The sequence below is a fragment of the Carassius gibelio genome, chromosome A7, assembly GCF_023724105.1.
Source record: "Carassius gibelio isolate Cgi1373 ecotype wild population from Czech Republic chromosome A7, carGib1.2-hapl.c, whole genome shotgun sequence".
Classification (NCBI taxonomy): Eukaryota; Metazoa; Chordata; class Actinopteri; order Cypriniformes; family Cyprinidae; genus Carassius; species Carassius gibelio.
The window spans coordinates 6,519,601-6,539,842 of record NC_068377.1 but is presented as its reverse complement, the minus strand read 5'-3'; the positions used below and the strand labels follow the sequence as shown (position 1 = coordinate 6,539,842).

General features: G+C 37.2%; 1 protein-coding gene across 6 annotated transcripts in view; it reads left to right on the top strand.

The window, feature by feature from the left end:
- Positions 1-20,032, top strand: part of LOC128016516 (transcriptional enhancer factor TEF-1-like) — a 71,398-nt gene extending 51,366 nt beyond the window's left edge. For 3 of the 6 annotated variants that reach the window (XM_052601068.1, XM_052601066.1, XM_052601067.1), the window contains 10 exons: positions 3,168-3,230; positions 3,322-3,384; positions 10,201-10,335; positions 10,631-10,677; positions 12,061-12,122; positions 12,236-12,360; positions 13,118-13,291; positions 14,540-14,680; positions 15,893-16,045; positions 17,096-20,032. In XM_052601068.1, coding sequence (XP_052457028.1) covers positions 3,168-3,230; positions 3,322-3,384; positions 10,201-10,335; positions 10,631-10,677; positions 12,061-12,122; positions 12,236-12,360; positions 13,118-13,291; positions 14,540-14,680; positions 15,893-16,045; positions 17,096-17,209 — 1,077 coding nt within the window. In that variant the 3' untranslated portion in view covers positions 17,210-20,032. Of the gene's footprint in view, positions 1-3,167; positions 3,231-3,321; positions 3,385-5,187; positions 7,622-10,200; positions 10,336-10,630; positions 10,678-12,060; positions 12,123-12,235; positions 12,361-13,117; positions 13,292-14,539; positions 14,681-15,892; positions 16,046-17,095 lie in introns of those variants that run through there. The other 3 variants (XM_052601069.1, XM_052601070.1, XM_052601071.1) reach the window with 3 other exon arrangements.
- Positions 20,033-20,242: the final 210 nt, after the last annotated feature.

Sequence of the window (20,242 nt, the reverse complement as noted above, 5' to 3'; positions counted from 1 at the left end):
TCCCACTCAGGGCTGGGCGATATAAAGGAAAAATATTTATTACAGTGTTCTTAAATTATTTTTTTTTTAATCATACTTTTACAGAAAAAAATAATATTATATATTTTGCTCAGTCATCTAAATTGCAATTTTTAAAATACATTATCTGCTCAGAATCCCTTTTTTCAATTCAAAGAAAAAAAAAAGGCTTTTCTTGTTTGCAAGTGCATATACAGTAATTGTAAGCTTATAAATTACAAAATGAATTATATATAATAATTCAATAACTTTATTATGACATTATATATATATATATATGTGTGTGTGTGTGTGTGTGTGTGTGTGTGTGTGTGTGTGTGTTAATTGATATATAAAAATATATTATAAAAAAAATTATAAAATTGACAGCTGAAGTGCTAAAAATGTCTGTATTCAGTCAGATCTACTGAATAGAAAGTATGTGTGCCCTGTAAAGCTTGACTGAAAAATGAATGGTTTGCTCATGTATTTGGTTGTATAATAGAACACCTGTTCAGAAAAACCTAAAAGATGTGTTGGAAATAGAATAAATTAACAAGTGGGGCATCTTCCATCTTTTACTGCACATCTAGGCGGCTGAAGTGATTGGAAAACCAATTATCTTGACTAATTTTTAATGTTTTATTTTTTATTTTTATATCGCCCACCCCTGCTCATACACACACATAAACATAGGTTAATACAATGCACACACACACACACACACACACACACACATACATACAAACACACACATATAGCCACTCATGCAGGAGCATGGAGCTTTGCAGCATGTTCAGGCTGGGTGCAAGAACGCTAATGCGATTGTAGAAGAGATGGAGCCTGAACGCTGGGCTCAGCCGGCAGATGTTTCATTCAGCTGTATGCGAACACGCCGCTGAACAGTTATGGCAATAGCAATCACAAAGCATCACTATTTAAAAAAAGGCTTATTTAAAAAAAAAAAAAACTAAAATTAATAAAAATTAAATAGACGTGTTTTTACACAAATGGCCTGTTCAGAACTGAAATGTCTTTTGAAATCCATGAATTCGTGTTTTTTGTTTTTTTTTGGACTAATGTAATTTGTGATGTTGATCTGTATGTGCTCGTGCAGCAGTAACACTTCAGTGGGCTGTGCTTAGATGGCTCTGTCTCAAAGCTTTATCAGCTAGATTTACTACAGCAGACAGGGATTGTGATTCAAGACATCTTTTGTTTTAAATTAGATATATGAATATTCCGGGTTATGTAGTATCCAGGCCACTTTCTGATCACTCAAACATACAGTGTAAGAGTGAATCCCCTTAAGTGATTTAGCAGCACAATATCTAAATGATCACGCTAATTTAAGTATGTTAACTTAAACTTTACATGTCTCACTAAACGTCTAAAATTATCAATTTTGAGTGGTCAGTTGCTGCTTTCAACAATAAAATATTGGTAACACTGTACAATAAGGTTTCACTAACAATGAAATAGTGTTAATTTCATTATTTAGTAAAATCTTATTAAAATCAAAATTGTACCTGTTGATATTTCTAATGGACCTGAGGTACATTAGTACAACAATATACTGTAAAAGTACTTAATATACTGTATTTTTCGAACTATAAGTCGCACCTGAGTATAAGTTGCATCAGTCAAAAAATACGTCATGACGAGAAAAAAAAAACATATATAAGTCACACTGGACTATAAGTCGCATTTATTTAGAACCAAGAACCAAGAGAAAACATTAACGTCTACAGCGTTTTAAGGGGTAAACTACAGTAGCACTGAGGAGCACTGAGCAGCATAGAACGCCCTCTCGTGGCTGAAGACGGTAATGTTTTCTATTGGTTCATTTCTCTTGGTTCATTTCTCTCGGTTCATGTCAAATTAATTTTGATAAATAAGTCGCATCTGACTATAGGTCGCAGGACCAGCCAAACTATGAAAAAAGTGAGATTTATAGTCCGGAAAATATGGTAAGTGTTAATTTCAGTATTTACTAATACACTATTCTTATTGGACCTGAGCAAACATAAAGTTACAATGAACATTTGGATTGTTATTAAATAATGCTAGCAAAGATTAGTAAACTCTGTAACATGCATTTGCTTATTATTAGTTAAAGTTGACGTTAACTAATGGATCTATACTGTAAAGTATTTATATATTTTTGAAAAACGACCATTGTCTAGGACTATATAAATGACCATACATATTTGCTACAACTAGTTAATGTAAGTACAGAAACTTTTCTGCATTTTAATTCAGAACTTCCAATTAAAAAGTGCAAGGTGTAGTATACATCGGATTTTAATTATTAAGTTTTGTAATCTGCAGCACGCCACAGATTATGTTGACAGAGCGGAAATTGTTTGTAACCCAGAACATACCTATCAGTGATAGAAAAAAGCGTACATAAATCTATGTGTATGATATTATAAAAGATTGACACCTGTTGAACTCGCAGCAAAGTGAGAAGTCCAGAAATCGACCCAAACGCTGAAACATCACAACAATCCCATTGTAATTTCATTTGGCTGAGCCTGAACCATTGAAGTGATTGTTGTAATTAATTTGGAAAGGTTAAAGGGCCACTTGTGCTGCTGAGATATGTGTAAATGTGACTTTGCCAGGCTGGAGAGTCAAGAGTGGCGAGCCTCCGGAGACCACCCCGACCTCATTAACACACGGCGTCGAGCGCGAGGCCCGCTCAACAACCACTTGTGCGTGATTGGCCTGATTAAGACGAGGAACAGCAGAGCTTCACTACAACATCACACAGCCTCCCACCTCACATGACTATTAATGCACCATTAGTACATAATTCACAAACAGAACTCTGACTTGGTGGAATATGCAGAGCGGCTTTTAAAGGGCCCCGGGGCCCGCGCAGCCGCTCTCGCTCTCCTCCCCGAAGAATACTAGACATGGCCATTCTCATTCAGCACACAGAAGATCACATCTGCGCTCTCTTAATGTGCTTAAGAAGCCTGCGTTCTCCTTAATCAGCTCACTTAAGTGAGGAGTTGAGCGGGCCGGTGCGCTGGGCGGCCGTCGGCTTGGCCACGCTTTCATTTTTACGAAGGCCCTCCTCAAATGTTATGCCTGTTAAAAATGTCTGTAATTCTTTATTGCTTTTTCTTTTTGCTTTTCTTGTTTCGTTTTGAAAAACGGAGGTGTCTAGTCACATACAGGTCTTAGCAAGAAAGAAAGTTCGAGAAATCCAAGCTGCCATCAAGGTACGTCTGGCTCTGCCCAGTTGCAGGGGGGCTTTTCATCGCCATGGTTACAGGCTGTTCCTTTGTTTTCCTCCCCTCCCCTACCCCGCAGGTGTCTAGTCACATTCAGGTTCTTGCCAGAAGGAAATCTCGCGAATTTCATTCCAAGCTAAAGGTATGCGCTTTTCTGCTTTTGGGCTTGTGGTTGCCATGCGTCTCACTTCCTGTTTCCTGTGAATGCCTTGTTGCTCTAATTCCTGTAACCTAGATCCCTCGCATGTGACGGCCTGTTTAGCATACATAATTCAGTGCCTCTACCCCGTCCCCGATGTGCATCCTCCTTTCACGCTTGTCTGTTTTCCAGGCCGCTTTGGCCTCTGTCTCTCATTGACCACTAAGTGCGTGTGCTCTGAGTCTATCGCTATAGGTCCCACGGCGGCTCCTGGTTAAATATAGCTGGAGTGCAGGAACTGTCGGCACATGCCGCAGACCTGAAAAGCAGCATATACTTTGGAAATTAATATGGACGTGAAATTCAATCGCTCTGGAAAGCAAAAGCATCTATTAAGTTTGTTCCATAATGCAGCACAATTTAGCTACTCACCGAATTGGAACTGAGGTTTTATAAATCCCAGTTTTCTATCCCTGTAATTTCGGGGACAGTATTTTTAGAAGTTCACAAACTATATCTGTAGGTTCCATCTTTGTAGTATACAGAAAAAAAAGTTAAATTATGAATTAATTTATGAAAGTTCATAAACCACTAAATGGACTTTATTAATAAGTAAGCATCTGTTACATAATAAAAGCTCCATATATATATATATATATATATATATATATATATATATATATATATATATATATATATATATATATATATAATTTTAATTATATTAATTTTATTTCAAGTAACAGCGATGCTTTTATAGTTTTCATTTCAATTTAGTTCATTTTAGCTTTTTTATTTTGCTAAATTTTAGTTTTAGTTAAGTAGAATCTTTGCAATACATTTTGATTCTAATAATAGTAAAAGTTTAATATGGAAGGTGAAGTCTTATTTCTATGCCACTGTCTTCACAAAATTAATTGTGGGTTATGACTTACGCATGTAATATAAACCTGACTTATGCATGCAATAAAATAACTGCAGAATCGTCAAATTGTTAGTTTTCCTAAAAAGTCTCTCTGTCTGCCATTGGTCAGGCAAACAAATGCATGTCCCCAAACCGACACTATTGGTTCATTCAGTGGTACTATGTCAGGATGCTCAAAAAAACAGAAGAATGTTTTGAAAGGTTAATCAGGTAAATCAACTAGCTATAGTTGCCTCTGCAAATGCAACTATCATGAGACCAATAAAAAGTTCCTTTAAAGATGTGAGATATAAACATTTGAAAACCATTATATGATGAAACAAAGCCACAGAAGCACAGTGCACTTTGCTGGTTATGTGAATGTCTTTCTGTGTGTCGTGTTTGCATGTTTGTGTCGTGTGTGGAGTGTTGTCTCGTGCTGGCAGTACGCTTCAGCTGGTGAGAGTGGCTGAGAGCTGGAGGTCAGAGTTCAGCGGGATTGTGGTCACTGCTTAAACAACACAAGCGGCCACATGACTACAGGAAGAGCACAGTCTAGAGTAAAACCTGCGCTGCTTTGCCTTTATCTCTTCTGGAGTTTAATGAGGTCATCTGTTCTTCCCAAACGCTCTGCACAAGAAGTCTGGACCAAAGAGACCCATTAGGGCCGTCACTCAGATGCTTTTTGTGGCGTTCCCCTCTCTTCTCGCTCTTTCTCTTGGCTTTTTTTTTCTATAACCCACTGGCCGTCAAACGCTTTTCTCATGCTGCATTAATGAAACTACTGAAATCCCCTCCCCCCCCCCCCCCAATTCTCTCCCACCATTTCCAATCGTTCCCCCCCTTTGTGATTCAGTCATATAAACAGCAAAGTGTGTAGCATATAATCACCTTACATCAAATGCATCTCATCCACAAAGGCTGCGGCTTACAAAAAAAGGGGCCTTTTGTGGAAGGGATAATCTGATAATAAATTGACCTGTCATTTAAGATACATCTGCAAGGGTCGTTTCCTAATGTCTGTGTTTACTGAAAGGACCTTGAGGTTGGTCTGACTTCTCGGTCTCCTTCTGTTTCTTTCTCTTTCTTTTTGTGAGGTGATGACTAACTCCTTTTGACCAGCACACTTTTCCACAGTTCCCAGTTTACTCAGATAGATTAATGACTCCCCCATTTGTGTGCGTGTGTAAGAGTGTGTGTGTGTGTGTGTGTGCCTAGTGGAGCATCTGTGTGCATTTCCGCCATGAATGGCTGGTCTTTCAGGGACACTGGCGGCTACCTGAGTTAAAACAGCCAGCTTTTGTATGGGTCTCTGTCTACTCTCATCTAAAGCAAATTAGAAATCAGGAGCGGGGAAGAATTTGAGCTTCCTCCTGCCATTTGCAGCGTAGCATTATAGTAAACCTGCCCAGTGTGCTCTTATCTGAGACATGTTGACTGAAATGACTGTCATTATGGTGCCACTCTTTGAGCTGGTCTGTAATGAAACCCTAGCCACAGTGATCTCAAACTGCCATATTATCAGCTATAAATCTTTCCCAAAGATGCTTTCTGCAGTCCATCTGCTTGAGTCCTTAATCTTGGTTTAACTATTAGCATGTGCGGTGTGACTTCAGAGGGCTTAGCATGTCATGGGAAGCATATGACTAAAATCATAATTATACATTAAAAAAAGGTCTTTTTCATTACTGAATTTACAATTTGGTCATAATCAAAATTAGTAATATTCAGGAAATCCTTGAATCTAAAACCAACATTTCAGTCCTTGTGTTATATCACTGCTGAAAAGACCAGCATGGACCAATATTTCAGTTCTAGTTTATGCTGGGTAGGACTAGTTCTGTACTGGTCAGCACCATGTTCACCCGCTGATACTACAATGCATTTTTGAAGAAATAAAAGATAGGGTAGGCGATTTTAGAGAGGTTTGCAATAGCAAGCTAGCTTTAAAAGCATAAGATTCCACCCTGCCTGCATAATCACTCTCCAAAGCCATGCCTCCTCCAAAACACATGACCGAGCAGAGGCTAAACAGTGACATGATGAGAGATGGCGTTGTTGGAGGGTTGAATTCAATGCTGTCAGATCACCTCATGTCTCATTCACTGGTGAGAAAATATTACAGCACAAAGCTCATAATGGAACGTGCATGGAGGTGTGCAAATACATATGTTGAAAGGCAGGTAGGACAGCCCTCGGTTTGAGGGAAATGATTGGATGACCATTTTATGGTCCTACACCTTCCGCAGATGATATCATTACAAATAAATACATTTACACCAATTAACTTAGGTATTGCTTTTGGTATGTGAAGAGACTTTTTCAACCAGCATTACAAAAAATGTTTTTGAACCAAATGACCTGACCTGCTTTTAACTAAGAAGTTGTGACTATTTCCTAAAACTGTATAATAAGTTAGTCGCCTTCTGCTAATTCATCAATTCATAATTAATGTATATAGTTCATTCATTAATAAAAAAAAAAAGCTTGTAAATGGTGTTCATTGTATTTATCCAGCATCTTTCTCCACAGTGTAATATCTCTGAAATGCTGCTGTAATGAACATGTTATCTCAGGACTGCTTCACTATTAATCCATCAGGTTTTGCTTTATTTGATGTTTGATTCATTGCGGGTTCCCTCTTGTGTTGTACTCCTGGTTTCCCTTATGCATTTCTGCACATATGCACTCTTTAAAAATGGTGCTGATTGTTGACATGCTAAAATATATTGATTGAAATGTGTATATATATTTTTTTCAAATGAAATTGAATGTATAGAATGTGCTGCATGTAAGAATATTACTGTGCTCAACAGAATTATCTAAGTCCACATCATACTAACACGAAACCACATGTCGAAAGCTGTTGTTCCGACATGTTTGCAAAAGTTAGTTGGAACTATGGTTTCAGGAAATGCCTAATCTGTGAATTTACATGTGCGACCATATTTGGTGTATGATGCTTTTGAGAAACGCACATCAAATTAAGACATTATAACTTTGTTTTCTTACTAAATTAAACCATTGATTTTAATAGACAGAAATCTAGTTTTGGCGTGTCATGACATGTCCCACGTGGCAGGTGTGAACATGGTGTTAGTTGGTGAAGATTTTCCAACATGGTCTTTAAAAAGCCTGGTGCTACACCAGCATCCAAAACACAACATATGCTGGTCTTTTCAGCAGGAATACATCTGTAAATCAGTTCTATAAATGTGTGGACCTGACACAAATCTCTCAGCATCCATGTAGACTGTTTGAATTAAACTTGCCAAAAAGTGCAAACTGAACATTGACAATGAAACCTTGTCTGTTTGCGTTTAGGTGACAAGCATGGTAAGTACGAGTTCTCAGTGCTCTTGACATGTCGCCATTGCAGTATAGCAGCTGCTAAACACCTGCTTGAGCTCTGAGCCTCTCTGCCGCTCTCTAAGCCATACATTAGCCACTGTTCCCAGCATGTTTATCCTCAACCTGTGTGCACTTTTCAATGCTGTTCACTGGCTGTTTCACGTGTTTAGAGGCAGGACTTCCATCCTGTTACGGTCGTGCACGCTATACAGTCTGCATGTTAAATGTTTGCCTTTGAAACGTTTAGGCTTAAACACTTTAGCTCGATTAATTAAATAACCAGTTTTAGAAACCCTTTTAGGCATGGGCATTCATTGTGTTATTAAAAGTCTATACTGAGAGATCATCTTTAGTCTTCTTGTGAAAATAACAAGGAGGTTGTGTAAAGGAGAAAGTGATGTCTTTCAGGCCCTTTTCTTTGATGCATTCATCTGTACTGTTTCGGCTCGGTTGGATGACCTTGATAGAAGCTTGTAGAATAGAACATTACACACAGCAGAAAAGAAAAGTTAGTATTACTTAACCCTTGTTCCTGACAGACACAATGCATTTTATTAGACATGTAGGAGCTGCGGGATAATATATAACATTGATGTCAGTTCTCATTGGGTTTAGTTCTCTTTCAGCTTTGCGCTCGATGTTAAACTTCATCATCTCCCGTGCTCTGTGCTAGAAGCTTTCGTTCTTTTCAGACTTTTCGTCTTTAATGCTAGCACATTCCTCTTAAGATCAATGGCTTTATAGCTTTGAAAAATCTTTTAACATGCTTTCTGTCTGTGGATTTGTGTGTGTGTGGATGTGGGCTCAGGCTGCTTTATTGTCCTGTGTTCTGTGTTCACTGCAGGGGGTGATTGTTTGTATCACGGTTCTGTATTCCGTTTCAGTTCGGTTTTTACACCATTTTTGTGATGACTATTAATGAAAGCCACTAATCAGTGTCATTATTGCAGCCAGTTTTCACAATTAACCTAACAATTTAAGTGAAAAGTTGAAATAAATTTAGCTTTCACTCCAACTATTGAGGAGATAATTTTCACTTTTTACTACCATTCAGAAGTTGTTGTTTTTTCCCTGTGATGGCAAGGCTGAATTTTCACCAGTCATTACTCCAGACTTCAGTGTTCCATGATTATTCAGAAACCATTCTAATATGCTAATTACTTATTATCAACTCAATCTCAGTTATTAATAGTGGTTCTTTTATTATATATTTTGAAAACTATTAATAGTTTTTACTAATGGTTTTACTATACTAATAGTTTAATTGCTGATTAATTTTTTTATGAAAAGTGATACTTTTTTGAATAAAATAAAATGTGCAAAGGAACAGCATTTATTAAAAACTGGAATCTAATATATTTATCATTAAAAATATACAGTTGTGGTCAAAATTTTACATACACTTTGAAGTATCTGCAAAATTTTAATTTTTCTACCAAAATAAGAGGGATCCTAAAAAATGCATGTTATTTTATTTATTACAGATCTGATAAAGATATTTCACATAAAAGAGAAGTAAAAGAGAAAATAATAGTTAAACCTTTAAAATAACTGTTGAACTGCATGCTGTTCTTCAGGAACATCATTCAGGTCCCACAAATGGATGATCCACAGCTGTTTTTTTTTTGTTTTGTTTTTTTTGTGATAGTTGTTCACCAGTCCCTTAAAAAAAATCCTTATGGAGTTCACCAATTCTTTGGTTCTCCATCTTTTGCATATTTGAACCCTTACCAACAATGACTGTATAATTTAGAGATTTAATCTTTTAACACTGAGGACAACTGATGGATTCATATGCAGCTGTTACAAAAGGTTCAAACGCTCACTAATGTTCCAAAAGGAAAAACGATGCATTAAGTTGCAGAAACTGCTGTTGATCATACATTTAACAACACAGTATTAAGAATCAAGTCTATGTATACTGTTTCATTTTTATAAATGTAACTATTATTTACTTTATGAATGCACTATACATCGGCAACCATATCGGTACTGACCGATAAATGTTAATTTTAATGTTATCGGCATCGAACCGATAAGAACATTTTGCCTATATATTTAAGCCGAGTATTTTTTTTTTTTTCTTCTGCAGAGACACTACAGATGCACACTGTTCACCATGATGGTTATTAATTGCTTGAAATATTATTGAAATCACTTAGAAATAAATATTTTTATTTTTATTTTATAATGATTCCTGACATTGAAGACTGGAGTAATAGCTGCTGAAAATTCTGCTTTGAAAAACAGTTCTTTTAAATTGTAATAATATTTCAGTAAATTAATCTCTTTCTATTCCAAACTTATGACTGGTAGTATATATATATATATTTTATAATTAGATAATGTATTATAATTTGTTAAAAATAAAGTAATTAAAGAACAATTCAAGAAGCATTTAAATTAGTGGTGTCAGACTTTTGGTATTGTTAGACATGAGATAAAACCGTGCGACAAACGTGTATACCGAACCGAACCGTGTTGTTGCAGAAACCATTTAACTCCTTCATCACTTTGTCTGAACCCTTTCTGCATCCTGATTTCTTTTGAAAATGTTATTGAAGGATCAGAGTGTGAAGGACAAAGCTCTTCAGAGTATGGCCTCCATGTCCTCGGCACAGATTGTTTCTGCCACCGCCATCCACAACAAGCTGGGTCTTCCGGGCATCCCGCGTCCTGCTTTCCCCGGAGCAGCAGGGGTAAGACTGCCCTGTGGCACCCACCTATCAGTACACTTATTTCAGCCACATGGCTGGCCACCAGGCTGCCTGCGTCAGCTCCAATCCCATTAATCACCCTCAGAGCCGTGCCCACATCACCTGCCTTCATCAGATAAACCCACTAATGCCACACTCAAGATAACTAGACTGCATGCAACATAGTCCAACTCATTTTTCAATGAACGTGATAACTGATGTATCAAGAGTGCACAGACGTGTGTGTGCCTGTGGATAGGCTGTGTTTTGTTGTCTATTTATTTATCTAATTCTCTAGTTTTGGCAGGGCATGATATCCACGGGCCAGCCTGGATCCTCACAAGAGTGAGTATCTCCACTAGAAGATCTGCTCCCATTGGCTTACTAAAGTTTTTCCTATTATTACAGTGCTTGAAAAGAACATCAGACATTCTTCTGCTGCTGCACCTTCTGTACCTTTATCATTGTAATCAACTACTTTTTCACCAACTTCTTCTGCATCTTCTTCACCGTTGCTGTCTTCACTTTCTTCATCACCACCATTTTCACTTTCTTCTCCTCCTTTTTCCTCTTCACCGCCATTTCACCTTCTTTTCTACACCTCCTCCCATCTTGTTCTTCACCTTTTTCTTCTTCATCACCATATTCTGCACCTCTTCCTTCTTGTTCTTCACCACCACCATCTTCAAATTCTGCACTTTCTTTTTCACCACTGTCTTTACCTTCCTCACTTTCTTCTGCACCTCCTTTATCACCACCTTATTCTTCACTTTCTCCTTCTTCTGCACTTTTTCTTCTTCGTCTTTCCTTCTACATCTTTTCCACTGTCTTTACCTTCTTCATCATCTAATTCTTCAACTTCTTCTGCAACTAATTTACTGCTTACACTTACACTAATGGGCCTGTTAGACTCAAACTTGTTCATATGCTTAGGTGTGTTGTTGTTTTTTAAATATTAACAAAATGTAATTTGTTAATATTATTTTGTGTAATAATATACATTTTTATAAAGTTTGGTTTGGTTTAGAGCATCTACTGCTGCTTTAAGACAAGTGCACACTACAAGACAGATCCTTTAATTCCACCACTAGTGTGCCGCAAAAAGCCCTAGATTATAGCCAACTTATAGTGAATGCATGCTGCCAGTGCTCTATAGTATGAACACTTGTAAAGTAGTAAGCTTGTTTGAAATTTAGTCAGCCAGTTGCCAGATGTGCACACAGTCCTGACTATACAGAAAGTTGCAATATCCAATGATATTAAGAGAATGTGAGAGCAGGAGCGGGGAAAGCTATTTCTAAATCATCTTTTTTTTTTTTTTTTTTTTTACTGGGTATCATGACTTTTCTCTAATTCAGCATTTAATTTAAGCAGAACCAAATGTATAGCCTAAAACTTTAATATGGCTCTATGGCTGCCTTGCAAACACTGGTATTTCCTTCAGGAAATGTGAATCTTCTTTTTTCCCCGTCTCTGTTTTTTCTGCTTTACTGTCGATCTCTTGATGTATTTTCCCCGATCCTTCCAGCTCTCTCTCTCTTCCTCAGAGAGATCAGAGATAGAAGAAGCCTTTCCAGAACAGGGATGGATTGAATCCTAGTGTAAATACTTTGTGCAGCTTTGTTTCTTCTTTGCTGTATACCCCTCTTAATCTCTTCAGTATGTAGTGCCGCTAAACTTCAGGCTGCTCGTTTTCCTGATCTTAATTCTTCTTTGTCTATGTCTTAGCATCAAGCCATTTGCTCAGCAAGCGTACCCCATCCAGCCAGCAGTCACAACTACAATCTCAAGTATGTCTGTCATCGTTTGCCATGCGTTCTTGATTAATTCACAGACAGATGTAGCATTCTGTTTGTTTAGAAGAGCTAATATTCACTGTGTGTGTGTGTGTGTGTGTGTGTAGGTTATGAGCCCCCGACAGCGCCGGCGCCCACGATGCCCGCCTGGCAGGGCCGATCTATCGGCACATCCAAACTCAGACTGGTGGAGTTCTCTGCTTTTCTTGAGCACCAGAGAGATCCGGATTCTGTGAGTAGCTTCTATATGTCACTGTAAGTCAAAGTGGAATTAAAACAGAGTCAGTTTACTTCTAATACACAGTCCTGCTCTTATTGCATGATTTGTCAGGCTTTATCCTCCTAGACTGAAAGCCTTCTCAAAAGTGAGTGTTTTAAGATAGACGTTCTCCACAATTGACTGAAGACGCACAATCTTGAATGCAAATGTGTACTTTTCACAGTCAAACCTATTCCCAATAGGGAAAAATAGACACCCTACATTTTTGGCTCTTCGAATATCTTAGTTAAATGTTTTGGTCAGAAATATGATCATACCATAATATGACTGTAATACAATGAAAGAGAGCGAGTTGTGAATACCATTTCATGTTGATGTTGAGGAATGTCAAAATACAATGTCCTGTTTTATTTTCATTTATTTAATCTGTAACAAAATTCAGATGTTATCATACTTAAAAAAAAAAGTAAGTATCATATTAAAGTACTATCTCTAACACCATAATATTTTTATATGCTGTGGTGTGTATATATATATATATATATATATATATATATATATATATATTGTTTCCAATTAGGGGGCGTTTCTCACTAAATATAATATTGATTAATTATTTTGATTAACTTTAAATAATTAGCATTATTAATTAACACATCAATAAATTAATTTACAGTAGAGAACAGAAGGATAGTCCTAGTTCAAGTCATTTTTGCAAGTTTTTGTGTTTCTAACTTGTTGTTGTTGTTGTTGTTGTTTTTCTGTGCAGTATAACAAGCATCTTTTCGTGCACATCGGTCAGACTAATTACTCTTACAATGATGCCTTGCTTGAGTCAGTGGACATTCGTCAGATCTACGACAAATTCCCTGAGAAGAAGGGAGGGCTGAAGGAATTGTTTGGCAAGGGTCCTCAGAATTCATTCTTTCTCATAAAGTTCTGGGTGAGTGAATCCCTGTAAAGAACGAGAATCTGTTTAGTGGTTCACAGGACCCCCCCCCCACCCCAACATGCACGGGACAATTATCCACAATAGGAGACATCAATTAGTCCAAGAAAAACTTTTGTGTTTTTGTCTATTTAGGCTTAAAAATGAACATGTATGTGTAATGAATGCCCAGGTTTCTACACTAATTAGAGTGAAATTACCACAGTTCATGTTTACCACGCATACAACTGCCTATTTAACACAAATATTTATCCACCGAGTGATTACATGCATGAATAATCGTGCATTTCCCTAAAGACACTGGGCCACTTTAGTTTTAAAGACAGCCGTCTCTGTTTACGCCGCTATATTTGGCACAGCATCGCTGAAGTGTCCAAGATCAAAGCTCGCACTTATTCTGTTTAATATCGTGAAACAATTGGATGACCTGGATGCTCCTCTAATAGCTATTCAAACATTGCATGCATTTTGTGAAATGCTAACTAGCGGCAACCAACAAAGTGGGCCTCGTCGTGGTCGGAGCGGGGCTGCTCGAATTCCGTTTGAAGTGACACAGGGATCTGAATTTCAAATGAAACTCTGGATCTGCACAATAATGCCTCTCTTGAATACGATGTGAAAATGTAACAGGCTCGTCTTAATGAAAAGAGAGTATGCCAGAAATGAATATTTGAGCTTTTTCTCGGTAATGAACATTGTGTTAGCTTACTGAAAGAGCTGTTCTTTTTTTCCGCTCTTTTCAGAATTTTTTTTGAATGGCTTTTTACTCAAAGTTATTTAATCTATTCTCTCTAACCTTAGAAACAGCCTTTTTCTTTAATCCTTGAATAGAGTAATATGGAGAAATAGTCATGATTGGTAGTTTAGTATAGGTATAATGCATTCTTAAAGGGATAGTTCATCCAAAAATGTTCTTCCAAAACTGATCTGTTTCTTCCCTGTAACACTAACATATTGCAGAAGGTCCATAGTGGTCTATTCATAATGTGGATGGAAGACAAAAAGCACCATAAAAGCATAATAAAAGCTCAATACAAGCTGTGTTCTATGCTCTATGTCTATTTGAGGAAAATATTCCATTTAGGTTTTTTTTTTTAAGTTGTGCATACAATCTCCACTAGATGGCAGTTTTTTATTGAATGTTATATGTTGGTATATGCTGTAGATTTCTTTGTAATTGAAGTATTTGACAGTGTAGCTTATTAAATCGAAAATAAAAGCTACAGTCTCGTTGGTTCTTAGGCTGACTTGAACTGCAACATTCAGGATGAAACTGGGGCATTCTATGGAGTGAGCAGTCAGTACGAGAGCCCGGAGAACATGACCATCACCTGCTCCACAAAGGTTTGCTCGTTTGGCAAACAGGTCGTGGAGAAAGTGGAGGTAGATTTCAAATATTCGCTTCTGAGTACAGATCTAAATGGAGCAATAAATGTTCTCCTTCCAATATGAGTTTCCCAGAGGAAAATGTAATTGCTCTTTCATTACTCAGGACACTTAATGAAGTTCTGTTCTTAGTCTGACATTTCTTAGTAGAAAGAAAAAGACAAGCATTGTTTTGGGATAATTTTTATCAGAAATCTCAGGATTTTAATTGAAGACTATGAAATCTTAATATTAGTGCAATTTGAGACATTGAGATTATGTGATCGGTAATGTGATGTTACAACTTTTAACATGTTTAGTCGTGTAAGGAAAAAAAAAAACCTTCTGCACTAAATGGTATTATCATGGTAGTTTTTGTATGTGCATTACTGGTCAAAAGTTTGGAATAATTCATATTTTCCCATGTTCACCAAGGGTGCATTATAGGTCTCATTTGTAAAAGTGCGACTTCCTGTTTAAAAATCTTCCTGTTTTATCTTAAATACAGTAAAAACAGTAATAGTTTTAAATATTATTACAGTTATTATATTATTACATTATTATTAAAGTATCATTTTAATATATAAAACAAATATTATAGTGATGTTAATGCTGATATTTCAGTCTTCAGTGTCACATGATCCTTCAGAGATCCTTCTAATATGCTGATTTGTTGTTTGAGAAACATTAATTATTGTCAATGTTGAAAAGAGTTGTGCTGTTTAATATTTTTAAGGAACCATTGATACACTAGCACTTAGAAGTCTAGGGTATCATGGTTTATAAAAAAATATTAAGCTGTTTTATTAGTAAGAAAGTAAGAAGTTCTTCTTAAAAGTAAGAATTATTAGTTGAGTAAGTAAATTATTAATTGAGCCGCAAATCAGCATAACAGAATGATTTCTGAAGGATCATGTGACACTGAAAACTAGAGTAGTGATAATGAAAATTCAGCTTTGTCATCACAAGAATAAATTACATCTTAATATATATATATATATATAAAAAAGAAACAGATATTTTAAATTGTATATATATTTATAAAATTGTGACTAAACGACTGTATTTTCATTGACTAACATTAACAAAGATAAATAAATACTGTACATTAACTAATATTAACTAATGGAATTTTATTGTAAAATGTTGCCGAAATTTATATATTTCACATTTTTGACTGGAACGGTACTTTCTTGTTGTGCATTTTCACACATCTCTCTTTTCTCTCAGACAGAGTACGCTCGCTTTGAGAACGGACGCTTTGTTTACCGGATAAGTCGGTCTCCAATGTGTGAATACATGATCAACTTCATCCACAAACTCAAACACCTGCCTGAGAAATACATGATGAACAGCGTCCTGGAGAACTTCACCATCTTATTGGTGAGTCTGCATGTCAGTCAGTGATGTTTTAACCAATCAGTGCGAGCTGTCAGTGCGGGGCGGAGCCTGTGGCCTCTGAGCAGAGACGGCCCAGCATTCCTGGCATTCCTGCGGCGCTGTGCAAAGCCTGATAATCTCCTGCAAAGGGGGAGGAACCCCTTTCTCTAACCTTAATACACGCCAGAATTAGAGCCCTATTCTTTCCTTTAGTGAGGGTCTTACTAATGCACTTTCCCAATCCCTCACATCCTGGTGCTGTGCATCTGTGAACCTGCTCTCTTGGGTTGCGACTCTCACCTGCCATAGAGAGGTTTTAGTTGTTATTATAGAGAGGCGGTGTGTGTGTTTATAGTGAATGCTTGTGTACAGTATATGTTGTTGAAAGGTGGTGGCATTGTTACTAACATCCATCTCAGGTGATCCAATCACATCGTGCATTCAATATTTAACATTGGATCAAACAAAAATGAATAGGATCCAGTATGTAAAAAATTATCCAATCACTGAAACTGTTTTTAAATGTTAATTTGTCTTAATGCAACCCAGAATTACTCACCATTGTAGCTAAACAAGTGTTTTATACATTGTCAGTTGATTCTGGCTTAAAAAAAAAAACTGATTTACTGTACCTGAAATCGACAAGCAATTTGACATGGACGTAAAGTGATGCAGTCAAAAATCAAAGACTGGATTGAAACCATTTACTGGATGAAATCCATTTACAGATCGAATATGTGCACAGGTGACTGTCACAAAAAGCTTGTCCAAAACCAAAAAAGGAAAAGAAAAAAGAATGCTCATGAAAATCTGTCCTTAAAATATTTTAGAACTGTAAATATTGTTTGGTTTGCCTCGTATTTAGAACAGTTCAGCACATTTGCTCACACCAAATCTTATGTGTAGATTTCTTTTACAGCATTAAAGAACTTTAATTTTAGAATTTTCATTTTTTCTCATTACATTTCTATCGCTGCTGCAGTACAATCATTTTTACTGTGTACAACTGTGCAGTAATGCCATCTCTCTCCTCTCTGTCTTCCTCTGTTTCAGGTGGTGACTAACAGAGACACACAGGAGACCCTGCTGTGCATGGCCTGTGTGTTCGAAGTGTCAAACAGCGAGCACGGAGCCCAGCATCACATCTACAGACTAGTGAAGGAATGAAGCAGCTCTTTCACACAGACTCTGGACCTCACTACAGTGGCAGTGCCTCTAGCTCAACACTCACTCAAGATGACTTTTCCCTCACATTTGGGTGATGCTTATAATTATATATATATATATATATATATATATATATAAATATATTTTTTCTTTATTAATATGTGTTTGACGTTTAACTGCAGCTGTGAATCGCGGTACAGTTGTATTATGTTTTAACACAGGAAAGAATGTCAAAGAATGCGATTCAACATTCATTCATTCATTCGTAGACTATACATATAAAGTGGCAGTATCATTCAACTTAAAGGCTAGGTTGAGTTCGAATGAATCTGAAAACGACCTCATTTAGAATTGTATTTTTGTTTATCTTGAAAGCGTACACATATGGGTGCAGCCATAAATGTGTGTACAGATGAATACACATGCTCGCATACGTAGGTATTTCTCCCAAAGTAAAAGTATTGGAGGAATTTCCTCCTGTAACCGATTTATTGAAAAGAAAAAGAAAACAAATGATCGTGGCCATCGGTAAAAAAAACCGCTCCTGCATTCCGAACGTTCAGGGAATTCAGAAGCCCAGCCCTTGAAAATAATGACTCTGTACAAACTACTTTTTCTCCTTCGTTGAGGAATTACTGCACTGTGATATGAAATGTTTGTATCAACCTGTGTCTGTTTTCATGTGTCATCACCTGCAATAAGAAAATGCAGAGAATCGACCCCTTACTGTTGACTGTACAGCTAAACGCCTCCTGCAAACACGCTTGTGTGAAAGGTAACTCTAGAAACAAGAAGCACTGCATTAACCACCAGGGGTTGATGGACGATCCATCAGACTGACCTGAGCACTTGGACTGTGTTTGCCGCTGGGAAAGCCACACGTTTTACCAAGCCCATCCCTGAATGTGCTGTTCATCCTCTGTAAGAATCTGTCCCAGAGTTCCTGGCTGCCTTTGACATCCCCACACAGCCCACGTCTCTGTGGCCTGATCGATTTCTACGACCGCAAGCCTTAATAACGGTTGTGTGAACTCCAAAAGATGCCACTTAAACTGTGATCTCTTTCCTAAGCTGGAAGACTTTCTTGTTATCGTCACTTGTTGTAGGAGTTGCACAGTACAAACCTGCCAAAGTGTAACAATATACAGCACAGTGCCTTAGCGTATGAAGCGGATGTGGATGAGCGCAGTCGTTTTGGGGGAAAAGTAACACTGAAGGTGTGGTCACATTTACTGTTGCTAGTCAAAGTTTGCAGATTAAATCAAATGTTTTGATAGGAATCTGTGTGAAAAATTCCCCATGCAGATTTTGCTCTTTTTCAAGTTATTTTCATGTGAGTTTGCTGAACTGAGCAGATGCTTGGTTTGACAGTGACTTCTGTGTGAGCTGTGCTTTATACATCAATGCAAGAATACAAATTTCGCTGCAGTTTAGCAAATATGACCACACCTTACCATTCTACGAGTCATCTTTATAAAAGAGCACTGACCATTCGGTTGACCTTTCACTCTCAGAGACGGGAGACATATTTAGACATACAGATCTTGCCTTTCTTATAGGAAAAGACCAAAAAGTTGAAGGAGATGCATTGAGCTCCTCTTTATGTTCTGCACTGTAGCATGAAAGTGCCTTTGGTTCCATTTTTCCAGCTTAGAAAAGACTGATATAGAAAACCAAAAAAAAAAAAAAAAGTGGATGTAGGTCAAATATTCACCACATTGCCTTCGTAAGAATTTTATAGAAAAACAACATGGGCTAGTGAGTGGATATGTTCTGAAATAAAGTTATGTAATAATTATTAATAACACATTTCTATCAGCATTTAATTTGGTGGATGTGGCGAACTTTTTCTTTTTTTCTTTCGAACTGTGAACTTCGGTTCCATTCTATGAGAGATTTATTTGACATAAGAGCTTTAGCTACTTTTCAAGTGCATAATCAAATTGTGTAAGTGGAAAACCTCACAGCACCTCGGAGATTACGATCGCTGAATGCTGTTTGCTTTTCCCTTTCTTCTTGTTTCAAGCCATTTCAATGTCTTATTTTTCTTTTGTGAATATAGTAAACACTATATTAAGTGACGCCAAGGTGTGTTGCTCCTCAGACCTTAAAGATGGTCAAGGATATTAACCGCAGAGTCATGTGTAGGCTACGTTCTTCACAGACAAAGCTGGCTTCACCAAACCATATCATCTTAACTGCATAATTTATTCATGCTGTTCATTAAAGTGGAGCGAACCCTCAAAGTGTGAGAGACTTGAGTTAGATTTCCAGCTGTGTATGTTGTAGCGCTTCAAGTGAACTGTGGAGTCAAGTACGCGCCATATCCAAACGGCAGACGATGTTGATTGTTTCGTGTTTGCCGTGCCTTCGCCCTTCGTTCTTGTTCACGTTTCATATGGAGATCTTCCCATATTGTTCTACATGTGCGCGATGGTTTTGTGAAGATGTCAGTATGTATATTCGGAGCCCGTTTGGTTGGGGATACTGTTATTGCAGCGCTGCTGGTGCATCTGCTACATCCGTTCCTCCTTAACAGTCCCCTTCACTTCTCTAGGGATCTGAGAACTAATGCCTTTAATATGATGAATGTTAAACGGACATTGTTTTGCTAGTAACGGACACTAAGCAAGGATTTGTGCTGAATCCGGACTACAGTATGTCAGCAGTTTAGCTTCTGTTTTTTGATCTCTGTTTGTATTTTGTCTATGTGTAGGTACTGGTACCTCATATGTTCATTACCATTTAAGATGTTGGCTTTAAAGTGAACTTTTCTCTAGTTCGGATAGTATCATAAAAAGATATTGGGTTTGTGTGCAGAGATTTTTTTGTAAAAAGGTGCTTTGTATAAAATTATATATTCTGGCTTTTCTTGGTACAAAGGTGTGATATCTTTTAATAAACCTGATGGAGAAGAAAAAAAAAAGCATTGGAGCAAGGCTGAGAGAGAGAAAAGTAAATCTATTATGTGTGTGTTCTTTATCGCATATGGTCTTGTCTTCGCTCCGTAACATTTTGATGCCTTCTTGATAA